The sequence below is a fragment of the Columba livia genome, chromosome 5 (assembly GCF_036013475.1).
Source record: "Columba livia isolate bColLiv1 breed racing homer chromosome 5, bColLiv1.pat.W.v2, whole genome shotgun sequence".
Lineage (NCBI taxonomy): Eukaryota > Metazoa > Chordata > Aves > Columbiformes > Columbidae > Columba > Columba livia.
Window position 1 is genome coordinate 39,056,364 of NC_088606.1, and position 12,874 is coordinate 39,069,237.

The window sequence follows — 12,874 nt, forward strand, 5'->3', positions numbered from 1 at the left end:
CACAAATCATTTTTGTGCCCATGCAGTTAAAAAAAGAAATTTAATGCGGTTTAGATACGCTTATGCTTTCTTCTTTGTGTTCACTTTCCAAACTCAGATATCAGAACACTTGCAGAAAAAGCAACCTGGAGGTAAATTAAATAATATACAGGGAAAAAAAGTGTCAACCTGTTAAAGTAATTATTTATACCAATAATGTGACTAGAGGAATCATGTTTTTCTAAACAGGAAACATTCACTATTTTTGACCTGCACACTTCAGTGTAAAAAAACCCTGTCTGCCCAAATCATCTGCACATGGAGTACTGCAAACCACTTTCTAACCTACCACAGCTAGACTGAGATTTACCTAGAAAGATGCTCAGCAAATAATGTTGAAGAAATTACTGATTCAAGAAATCCACCCAAGCAGGAAAGAGGCCTCAACTTAAGCCAATTATTCACAATTAATACTTCTACAGAAAGTTCGCAAGGGTATGGTGTTACTTCAGGATGATGGCACTACAATTGGTAGAGTTCTTTCCTTCTGCTCTACAGTCAGGTAAAAGAGTTCTGCTACCGCATAACCCTTTTCTCAGCTATCTACAATGGGAAAGGAGGAGTCACTGTGTGAAGTCTGGATTCCAAAACTCCTTATGACTCACCTCTAACTATAAGTTTCCTAAAAATGAAAGATATCAGCCAAATGAAATAGGAAAGTTTATATTTCCAAAACCAAAGAGGAAATTTATGCTCCAAAACGTAATTCAAGGCAAAATTCCATCAGTACAACAATGCACCAGAGCCTTGACTGCAGCCCAGATTTCTGCAGCCTGCTTTGATATCTTAGATGTTTTAATCTACTCTGTGCAAATCACTACTATGCATATTGTGGGTTCTCTGTAAGATCCAAAAGCAAAGCAAGATCAGACAATAAAGAATCACTATGTTCCAAAGGCCTACCATTGACAAGTGTTCTTGGATTAAGAAGGATGTTCCAGAAAAGAGATAAAGACAGTAATGCAAATACCAGGAGAGGAAAGCTGTGGATTTCAGCAAGATCCATACTGGGCTCCTAGAGAAGTCTTAAAAGACACATTTTAGTTCTTCCAGCACACAAGGGCAACTATTTAATCACAGTAGAAATTTCCCGACTCCTCATATCCTAAAGAGCTGTTCCTCCTTGATCATGTGTTCAGACACTCCCATTCTTGTGCAAGTCTCTCCATTTCTACTCATTGCCCTTAAAATGTTCATCTTGCTGAAGCAAAATACCCAACATCTCCATCACTGTGCTGTGCAGAGTCACCTGGTCTCACCATAAAATAATATTATTTGATCACATGGAATGTAGTTCTTATTTACTGTGCATATTTCTTATTTCTTCATGTTTTTAAAAACATGCAGGAAATATCCCCATAGATTGACACAATAACAGTTGGTCTTTTAAGATCAGGAACACTGCAAGACAGGTAAATATTGAAGAAAGGGGGATTCTAATTGTCCTCAAAACCACCCAACATTTTTGGATCACAGAAGTGAAGACCTCCTGCTATTCTCCTACTTCTATTAACTTCTGCTAGGTTATTGTCTTATAGGATATAAGGCACCTGGTAGCACAAATTCTTGTTGCATGTACACTCTACAGTAAGTCCTAAGATGAGAGACCTCAAAAGCATGTAAGATAAATGCCCTTCAGAGAAATGACATAGTGAAGCAAAAAAAGAGTATCTAAAGAAGAAGGAAAGCACCAAGGATTAGACTGTAAAAACACCCACATTGTGTATCAAATACTGGACTCCTTCCTCAGGCTAGGACTCTTGTATGCTTCTTCAGTTTGGGCATTGGGCTCTGGTATCATTTCTCAGTTGAGGCAGTGCCTTATTTCACCTGGAGTCCCACTGTGAGATGTGAAACAGCATGGCCTTATTCAAAGGGAATATATATCAAAACAAAAGCATTCCAGTTGTGTTTGTTTCTTAGCAGGCCTCTACTCCTGATGATGCCACAAGAGTTCTTTAAGTGAGGGATGAGAATAAGACCTTCAAAATTTAGTCCAGTGAGATTTTAAAAGGACTGAAGGAAAGAGAATCACCAAATATATTAAGAGATACAATGAGGGTGAAGTACCTTTGTCGGAGATTTTTGAGTTATGCTTTTGTTTGTAACTATCTGAAACAGAGAAAGAAATAGAGGGTGAATCTTACATGGGGGAAAAGAAGACAAAAGGAAGAGAAGCCAGAAAAAGAGAAGAAGAAAATATAAGAAATGATTTATTATAAGGCAAAGAGAAGTGGAGTCTTGCCAAGGACCGAATTTTATTTCCTTCATGCAGAGACACAAAGAGCAGCAGCAGCAGATGGCAAACATGCAAGTCAGAGAGCAGCAGAATATCTTGCTGGAAGGGAAAAGATGAAGCCCTGAGTGCACTGAGCTGGTAAGACCAGGCTGGAAGCAGAATCAGCTGTGTGGGTGCTACTTACTGTCACAAACATAGGGTTTGTCGTGATCATCCTGGGAGGCAGCATCATTCCGTCTCCTGCCACCTCCAGATCCCCGAGCCTGCAAGGACAAGAGGAATGTTAACACTATTCCCTCATCCCTCAGGTCTCCTCATGCCCCTCACCCACCTATGTAAAATGTGCAACATAAACTAAACAAATCCTCAGCTTCCACAGAGGCTTGTCAAGGGTGGGCTCGACCTTTCATCCCCTAAGATATGCACTATGTTAATGGACCTTGCAACACAGTGGAGATCCCCTCCACAGATAACCCAAACTGTTCATCCATAGCAGTAGGTCACTGCCAGCACATATTCAGTTGAGTATCTTCACACATTCATTTCTGAAGATGTCCAAATACCTTGGTTAACTGAATATGAATGAATGAATAGATGAACAGGCGTTAGAGGATAAATATAACCATTAAATCAGCCAGAAAACAGGCATCAAATAAAAGACAGGTAAAGTTATTTCCTTTAATATTTTCTGGGGGGCGGGGGGAGATGTTTGTTTTGTTTTGTTTTATTTTCTACCTGAAAAGCAATGCTTTGAAATGGCTTTCTGGGACAAAGACACCATGGCTAATTATAAAATGGAGCTTGGGTCAGTTAGTCGAAAGGTTCAGGTAACATGGCTACCTGCAATAACAGAGGACAGGAATTATCCATAAAGGTCTCTCTGCAGTTCTGTGTTCCTACAACATACCAAGCCAGCCGCCTTGGAAACTGAAAAGCTCTGTTTCTCCACAGCACAGACTGCTCTGTCCTGAGCTCCAGGGGTAAGAGTGGAATTCAGCATCAAAGCTACTTGGTCCTGACCCTTCTCAGCTGGGATGCCAACAAGGGGACATGTCCGTCCAGTGGTGGAGGCTGTGATGTGGAACTGGGAACTGAGACGAGGCCTTCAATTCTTTCACGTTCACTAATGTACAGTGTGTAGATGACAATAATTTTAGACTTGATCTTTATTTGAGGAAGTGATCTGCAGGTGGATGGTTAGATAGCCCTTTATTAATTCTGCCAGATATTCTGTTCCTGAGTAAAAGCAAAAAAATTGTTTCTTGTGCTCCTTTTATTAAACTGTTGATGATTCTCACCCTAGACAAGCCACCTGACTCAAATCCTTCAAGCTTTTGCATGTGAAAATAAGAAAGGGACAGAGCTTCGTCAAGTAAAGTTGGAGAAGATGTAGAAATTTTGAGAATATTAGTACCACAGACACAAAGTGGTGATAGGAGCTCTGTCCCTCTTCTGTGGATTTGGGACTGAACTAGCACTATTTGAGCTGCATTCTGTTGGACATCTAAAGAGAAGGAACAAGGAACAGTTTTACACGGGCCTGCCAAAGTCTGTCAAAACAGGGATTTATAAATACTTCACACATTATTTCCCTGGAATGGCTCAGGTCTAACTCTTAGCACAGTCCTGAAGGAAAGACTTGGATTTGCATCTGTCTGGATGGGGTAAATACTGTTAGGTATGACAAGTATAGCTCTGCCTTCTGCAAAGACCTCTGTGCAGATCAGCACACATGAGCAGAGTGAGATTTGTAAGGGGGAACTGAAAAGCAGTTTCCCCCTGGAAAAGGCCCCAGCAACAACTGTTTGGTGGAAACAAGCTACTTTACTGACCATATCACGTAAAATCATCTTACTAGTGTGCAATATTTTCTCTCTAACTGCCAGTTCTGTAAACCCCCCCTAGGCTATGAAATCAATCCCAGGCTAGTTCCTTTCTTCCCTCAATACTGCCAAATGTGCTGCAAGCTGAATTTCAGTCTGTGGCAGCTCCTACACAACCCTCAGCTCATCAGAGAGTCTTCACAGAAACAAGTGATTGGCCCTCAATAAATATTTCTGCTGGTATCCAGATTAGGATCTAATTTCCCTATTCTACCAGCTGCATTGGCTTTTCAGGGCTGTGAAAAAGCTCTAAAGTCTTAATTTTGTCACTAGTCAGTAGATCTGACTCTGTTTACACACTGAGAATGGATCTGTTTAGTAAGAATGCACTATTTTTACATAGGCACCTTTCAGAATAGGATGGTAATTTAAGGTCTGTTGCTCAGAGTTTCGCTAGTCTTACAGCCAGCTGTTTCCCTTCAAACCACTCTCTACAGAAAGGCAAGGGTACAGCATTCATGTCATGGCTGCACGTCAGACATACTTTTCCATGCACTGAACACACAGGGAGATTTTTCCAGTCAATGACTTTCAATGGGACTTGGGTTCCTAAATGTCTTTAGTGCCTTTGAAATTGTCCCATGGGATATCCAGCTGATGAGCAGACAATCTGTACAGGTGCAGCTGCATTTGTCTCCTGTCTCCTTGCAAACTGTTCTTCCCAGCTCCTACTCCATTCTCCCTGTGCAGCAAAGACACTAAAAACCTCCTTCTGTGAATCCATCTCTCCAGCCTTCAGTGTCCTTCCTAACGCTCCCACCATTTCAGGCCTGGCCTTGAGGAGATTGTAAACCGAGCAGCTGCTCTAGAGACACTAAACCAAGCGCCCCGTGCTTGCTGTCAGCACTCCAGTCTGTCCAATCCAGTCACCCACGACTGCCTTCATCCTCCTGACAGGATGCAGCAAAGGCTACGAGACTTAACGTGTGAGGCCTGGAAGCCATGGCATGGCAGCCTTGAAGCAGCCCTGAAGCAGCCAGAGACAGTAGCCAGAGGGACAGATGGAGAGTCCAGGATTAAAAATAAAATAATGCTGTAGGGAAAGGAAAGGGCATGTGCGATTTGGAAAGTCCAGAGCAGTAATTCTGTCGCATTAATCCTGCAATGATGCTGTCAGCCCTTCTCACTCCTTCTCTGAGTCCCCAAAGGCCACACTCTGCAGGATCTAGTTTCCTATGTGTGTCCTTCCCCTCTTCTGCTCTCTAAAAATACCCTAACCACCTCCTTCCCAGAAACAAAGTGCTGCCCAGGTTTCATGTCCCCTATTTCAAATCCTTTGCCTCAATTCCATACACTGGGTCAGGCTCACATCAGAAAAGGGCGGCTTGAAGAGTGGCAAAACCAGATGCAATTCAGGCTTACCAGTTTTCAACAGCTAGAGAATCTGGACCTAATTTTAAAATCCTAATTTAGACCACATTTTGCTTTGGTTATTCATGCCATCAAATAAAAATGAAAATTGCTCAAAGTATTTGGCACTCTTCAGACTTCTCTTTTTCGTACTGAATGAAGCCAGGGCACTAGCAGAGCAGGAGTTAGTTGCAAGAAAAAGGCGAGAGATCCTGCTGCTCCTGTACTTAATAGGGGCCCGCTTCTAGGGGAAAAAATAAGACATAAATTCATGTTTCAAAATGAATAGGACATCTAGTGCCCTCCAACTCCTTTCCCTACAATAGCAGAGAAAAAATACCAGAGCCATTCTGAAACAGCTTCCTGAACAGAGGAGTAAAACTTTGTATGTAACAGCAACTTCAGGACTTTGTGTAGGTCTGGAATACATGAATACAGCAAATTCCCTTCTCCTGAGCAGTACACCTCTTTTAGCTATTCACTCCCTTTCACTCGCCCTAACCAGCATGCGCAATTCATGTGAGAGCAACTTATTAGAAAAGAGTCATTAGCCTGGAATATTAGTTGATTGCTACAGTCAAGCTTGTGTGCATGTATTGATTCTAACTGCTGGGTTTGGTTACTGGTTCATACAAATTTTCTGAAACTTACATTTTTCTGGAAAATTTTTTTCCAGGTGGGGGTCTTTGGCTAAGAAAGAAAGAAAGAAAGAAACTGGTTCAGGTGATTTTGAGAATACGGAAGGTGAAATATATACTTATCGAATTATTAAAGTGCTTTGATCTTATATTAAAGGACTTAAGCTCCAAAATAAAGAGGAGCAGAAAACTGAAAAAACACAACAACAGAAGAAACCAAAAGAGAGGGTCTGATGCATAAGAATTACATTGCAAGTATTCAGTGTGGTTTCGTGTCTCTTATTCAAAAGCTATTATATCCTGCTCATTTGGCCTAAAATGTGGCCCTTCTTGCTTGACTCCTACAAACACATCAAAAGGTACTTCTAGAGCTCCTGTGCCCCTGCAGCATCTGCTGGAGCCAAAGACAGATGAAAATGCTTGAAACGTCTGAGAATTGTGTTCATGTTTATTTAGATGCCTAGCTTACGGGGCCACAATTGAAAATGTTGATTCCAAGTTTTAAAATGTTGGTGCCCTGCTGAAATTGTGAAAAGACATCTTAGGTAAGAGAAGGGACACACACTCCCGTAAGGATAAAATATTGCCCATTTTAAGCAAACGGAAGATTTGCCATGGGCTCAAGAGGGCCAGTGTCAGCCACAAAGTGCTGCCTTGGAGAAAGCTGCAAAATGCATTAACACTGTTCAAGTTACTTTTGTTAATATTTTGGGGGCTGTCATAACTGAATTTGTTGCTTTTCTGTAACTAGTAAGCGTTGTTTTAAAGTAAGAGCATTGTAATAGTAGGATGACATCATAACTATTACAGTTTATATTACAATTGTAAATACAACACTATAGTAAATTTACCCCAACTTTTTACTCTCAAAATAGTATTTTTTCCTGGTAATTGACAAAAAAAAAACTGAAAAAGTATTACAAATCTTTGACCATATGACTGAAAGTTACCTACAGTGTTATGATTATCATATATCCAGGGATATACACTTCTTGTATACAGTACACATGACAAATATACACTAGAAAGCAGAGGTTTGCTTCCTTCCTTCCCATTCCAATAATCTCTCCACCTACCCGTCCTCTAGGCCTGTTCTTTCGTTTTGGAATATCTTCTTCCAAATCCTCTTCCTCATTCACTTCATCTGCATTTTCATCATTTTCTAAAACCCTCTGTGGTTGAACAGTAAACAGGAATGGTTAGAAGAAAAGAAGATGACACATACAACCAACTGCTGCTCTTTACCACAGAGACTGCAGTTGATTAATGATATAATGCCAAATCAGATCCCAGAACCCTTACTTCTTTCCACTGAAGCAAAATTTGCTTTCCCTTCCACCCTCAGTTCTCTGAGGAATTCATATTTAGAAATACCACTGATATCAGTCACCTATGAAAAAAAGGTTTCTAAGAAATAATAGTGGTATTACTGAGCACCGATATCCCAAGACAACACAAGTATTAGTATGTATAACTGCAGGCCCTGTCTGGGAAATTGTTTGCATGATTTTTTTTTATTTTGTTTTTTGTACCTTAAATTGTTTTGTTTTCCTCTAACATTGAGAACGCACTCTAAGAAGACACAAATCAGTGGTTTTCTCCTTGGCAGCTCACAATTTTCTTTGTTTAGCAAAAATAGAGAAAAATCCTCCATATATTCCAGCATGTTTAGTGGATCTAGGGCTTACAGTACAGGTACAACCCTGTAATCTGGAAACAGGGGTCTTGCTGCATGGGAATGCTGAAGAAGTACAGGTCTTGCAGAAGTTAATAGGAACAACAGCAATAGTTCCTTCAATTAATTATTTAATAGGAACAAAAATTAATCACCTCACATAACTGTGAGATACCCAGGCCAGAGAATTTCAACCCTTTTATCTCAATCTTTTGAAATATAACCTCAACAGAATCAAACACAGGCTGGTTGCCCTGAAAACATGCACAACTCGGACATCACATGGACAAAGGCAAGACAAACCATCACAACACTGATATGGAAAATTGAAATCCTCTCAATCTTTGGCATGTCTGCTTGAAATACAGAAATGGGCCCCAGCCACTCCTGCCATTCATGCTGCAGTGCCATTTCATAAGGGACTCATCTGGAATCACTAACTTAGCTTTGCCACACCACCATTCATCTAAATTGCAACATGCAGCCACAGTGCAAATTCAAATCGGTGACTTTAAACTGATGGGGAGGTGTTTCAGTCTCTTACTATATTGGTCACTTCCATATAATTTCTACTCAACAGCTACTTGAGAGCCAGCAGAGGGAGAACAGGAGCAAATCACAGTGGCTTTCTCCCCTTCCTGCGTACCTCAAGCACCGAACTCTTAATTTGTGGGAAAGAGTACAACAGAAATTTTTAAAAAGCTTGTATTTGAAGGACCCACTATGCAAATTCATTCTTAGTTTACCAGATAAATTTTTAAGACTAATATTGGACAGTGTTCCTTTTTAAAAGTACAAACAACTTTTAGAACATGGTAGAGGATCAAGTCTTCATCTGGTTTTTACTCCTTTTATTTTTAAATCTCAAGATCTATTAATGAGGTCACACCATCATGACAGATAATTTCACATAATACTAGAGTACTAACTACTAGAGAGTGGAAAAGTTAAGCAAGTTCCAGTTCTATGCACATAAAATGTTTCTTCAAAATTCATGCAATTACATGTATTCATTGACTTCACCTTAGAAAACTGAAGCACTCAGAAAATGTTTTACACGAGGAGACTAGTGTTATGTAAGAAAACACGCAACCTTACTGACATGAGTTTGTATTTTCACAGTGCTTCATATCTTAAAGTGTCTCCAAAAAAAAGAGAAGGCTGCAACCATACTGTACATGGGAGGGGAAGGAGCTAGTTTACAACAATAATAGTACCCAACAGCAAGTAAGATAAATATTACAAACCACTTTCTTCATTTAAAATTGCAGCATCAATTTAAGAAAGAGATAATAAGTAACCAAGTGTGAATTCGGTGGGACTGCCAGGATAATGACTTTAATTCTTGACAGAAGGGGCATAGTCTTTCCAATGCACAGCCTTCTCCAGCAAACGATGGGGCCACACATTCAACATCAATTTACTGCAGGGCAAAATCCTCAACCATGTTAAATACCAACTGTAACACAGGTCCCAATGACTGCATCTATTTAGCAGGAGGTACCCTTACCCTTTTTAGAAAAGTAATTTTTCTTTTCCTATTCTGTCTTTCTAAAAGAGTTTCTCAGCCCAATGTACTTCGGTGCAGCTAAGCACTGAGTCTTCTTCTCCTGATGGATACTTCGAGTTTGAGAGGGTCGTAAGTGGCTGGGACTGAGGTGGGAATTACGATCATGTCTATCCCACCTTTTCAAGTTACAGCAGAAAAGAACATGCAAAGGAACAAAAGAGAGATTTGCATTGTCTCATTTGTCATATGGATAAAAGGCACCGGTCATGATTTTGATTTGGTCCAGTCTAGCTGCTGGGTGCTGCAGCACACACCGAATGCTGGCTACTAGTAAAGGCTTCAAGAAGTGTAGTATAGACTGAATCAAGATAAGCTGTGACTGAATAAGAAACAACAGCAAGACATGCTTTTTGCACCTGTTCTGATGAAACTAGCACCCAGGTGACTAATTACAGCTCCAGCAGTTTAGCCAAAAACTTTTTGTGTATTTTTACACACCCTCCCTGCTCTGCAATGCCCAGACTTCTGATGGTTCCACCATCTCTGAAGTCTCTCTCCTTGAACTGCTGCTGGGCATAATTTGGGACATCACACAGCAACATCCAAAGGTACTTGTGGATCTCATAAGGATGCTGCACCGTGACTGCTTGGGACGTCAGAAGCAGGCATCAACAGAGCTTTAGAGCTCTCAGCTTAATAGACCCAGATATAGCACTGAAGAAGGACAGAGGGGACCTCATGCCAAGCTTTTCCCCACTCCATGAGCAGGGGAAGCTTCCTCTTTGTTGGTGCTCCTTTACCTGAGTAAGTGGGAGCTGGAGAGCTAATTTTGCTGCCCTTAGAAGGATGAAATTTCTAGCAAATAGACCAGTAGGACTGAGCTCCAAGTACTATAGACTTGATGCCCACACTCTTATTTCTTTTGACAGGGGGCTGCCCACTCAGCTCTTTACTAATTTTAGGAATAGATACAACGTGTTATTTCTCAGCCAAAATTACCAAGTTTGACACACTGCCAATGGCTTTCACTAAAAATCACTAATAGACTCATAGCACAATAGTGTTTTAGCATCACCAAAGATTTGGTGTTGCTCCCTCAGGAGACGCCCACTTTCCTAGCAATGGGAGATGTCTTTATAAAGCGATGTGCCTTTGTATAAGAACCTTTTATGTTAGCTGAATTCCTTCTGTAACAGACCCAGAAATATGTTTCTGCTTTTAATTGTTAAGGGATGAAATGGAAACTTGACAAATAACTTTCAAGCAATAAATAGTTTGAGGAGGCAATATTTTTCCTACATGCATCACTAATAATAACTGAGATACTTAAGATTAGAATAATTTTAATTATTTATTTTGCTTGTTTGCTTCCTGAAGCCTTCTTGGCAAAAAAAAACCAAAAAACACGGCACCAAACAAAAGCATGCAAGGCAACAATATGTTTTTGTTTACAGGCAGAAGCTGTGGATCCAAATTCAAATCCATGTCCAAATTCACTTTAAATATGAGGCACTAAAATTCAGTTTATGGTTGGGACCCATCTCTGCTTTTCAGTTTTATGCGTAATCATTTCACAGTGCTGCAAAACAAATTCTAGCACAGGAGCCATGCAGAACACGGCCAAAAGACTGAGATTCTTGTGACAGGAGAAGTGTGTGAGATCCCAGGTTCATTCTGAGCATCACAGTGTAGAACAATGGTTTGATAACATTTTGACAGTAGAATGACACACCTATCAACAGATGCACTGTTCTACCACAGGACAAAATCTGCTAGGCTTAGAGGCAAGTTGTAAAATCCAGCCCTGCTGTCAGGGCACGGAGCTCTCCTTTACCTGGATTTCTTGTATAGTGTCTTCCTCTTTAGTGTCCATTTTTTTCTCTATTCCCTCTCCACGTAGCAAAGCTTCCAGAGTCGTACTTTCTGATGTGAACCCATCTTTTTTAAGAGGCAGATCCACTTCTGAAAAACAAAACAAGGTGACTGTAAGTGTCTCCTCCAGACAGCTAATAAGCAGAAGGACAAAGACAACAAGCAGAAGACTGACAGACTTTCAAGCTTGTCTCTGAGAGTTCTCCAAGTTCGTCTTTTAACTGCTAAGTATCTCCACCTAGGATTCATGTCTATCTTACTGAAAACCTGGTATCTTTTCAATACCTTTGTCCACGGCCTACACCAATGAAGAATCACCAGCCAGCACAGCTGTGAGTACAGAACCCAGCCCACGGAAGAGGACAACCCCCAGTCACTGCGGGAAGAGCCAAAGGCTGGTGAGGGCCAGGCCTAGGGCATGGGGCTCCAGAGATGGAGGCGGGGGTAAGAGAAGCTCGATGCAACTCGCCGTGCACCAGAAGAAACAAAGCTTTACTCCCTTTCAGAAAGCTGCCACTAGAGTACAGGGCTGTGCAGCAGGCAGGCAAACACGGCATGTTAATTTTAGCAAGAAGTTAAAATACACCTAATAATTTTGTTTTCCCTGTAGATCCTGGCCTCTGCCCCACTTGTGCAGCAGCTCATTCAGAGCAGCCCTATGGTAGGGAGACATCCTGAACAACTCTTTACCTGACAATGCCAGGTGTGGATTTCTCAAGTACTCCTTCCCTTCTAAAATGAATTCCTTCCTCTAGGCTAACAGATTTATAAAGTAATAATGTACAGGACCAACGCTCACAAATCAGCATCTGGTGTTCTTATGTCATAGCTCTGTCCGCTTCTCATCCTTTAGGACTGTGTTGTGTTTCCCAGACTGCCTGAAGCTCCTGGCCTTTTCTATCAGAGTTATAAACTCTGCAGGGCAGAAATTCATGTGTTTATAAAGCCCCAAATCACTCCTGCAATCCAAATAATGAATGAACATTTCCACCTGGGACAGTAAAGTATAATCTGTTTCTTGGGGGCAATTGGGTCCCAGGAATATGTTTGTTCCATATATGAAAAACTCTAAGCCAGCAAATGATTCAGGGTCCCTGATCAGTGCTTCCACAACATGCTTGCTCAAGTCTTCTGAAGTGAGAGAGTATTGCTCAGCCAATAACCACAGAAAATCCAGCAAAGATTCCAGCAAAATCTATTCTATTCATGGAGAGAAAGGCTGAGTACAAACCATGCAGAAAACCCAAACCACTGGGATTTTCAAAGGAAACCCCTCCAGGACAACCCACACAATGGGATGGGGTCAACTGTGAATTGATCCTCCTTCCTACCACAAGGAGGTCTATCGAATCAATCCCCTGTTTCCATCATTAAGCTCTGCACACCCACCACTTTATGCCGCCTTCCCCAACTTCTCCCTTACTTGACCTTTAGAAAAGACCGAGAAGTCAAAAGAGAATCATACAGATTTAACTTCCCTGTATGAACTCCTAGTTCCTCCCTCTGGATGCTAAACCTAGCCATTTCAATAGAAATAAGGCATTTTAGACTTGATTTATGTGCAAATCCCGACGCTTGAATCTAAAGTCACTAAGAAACCTCCATAATCATCTCTGGCTGTGGGCTTGGCTTGGTTTCAAAGTCCTGTGCTTAGGTGCAAAAGGGTAT

At 41.1% G+C, this 12,874-nt stretch overlaps 1 protein-coding gene across 15 annotated transcripts in view; it reads right to left on the reverse strand.

Moving 5' to 3' along the window:
• Positions 1–12,874, reverse strand: part of DPF3 (double PHD fingers 3) — a 188,861-nt gene that overhangs the window by 66,733 nt on the left and 109,254 nt on the right. For 10 of the 15 annotated variants that reach the window (XR_010472985.1, XR_010472986.1, XM_065064503.1 and 7 more), the window contains 5 exons: positions 11,169–11,296; positions 7,226–7,321; positions 6,163–6,201; positions 2,463–2,541; positions 2,110–2,151 (listed from right to left, as the gene is read on the reverse strand). Coding sequence is in view for 13 of the 15 variants with exons in the window: in XM_065064503.1 (XP_064920575.1) it covers positions 2,110–2,151; positions 2,463–2,541; positions 6,163–6,201; positions 7,226–7,321; positions 11,169–11,296 (384 nt within the window). In the remaining 2 variants the exon portion in view is untranslated. The remainder of the gene's footprint in view (positions 1–2,109; positions 2,152–2,462; positions 2,542–6,162; positions 6,202–7,225; positions 7,322–11,168; positions 11,297–12,874) is intronic. The other 5 variants (XM_065064493.1, XM_065064496.1, XM_065064495.1 and 2 more) reach the window with 3 other exon arrangements.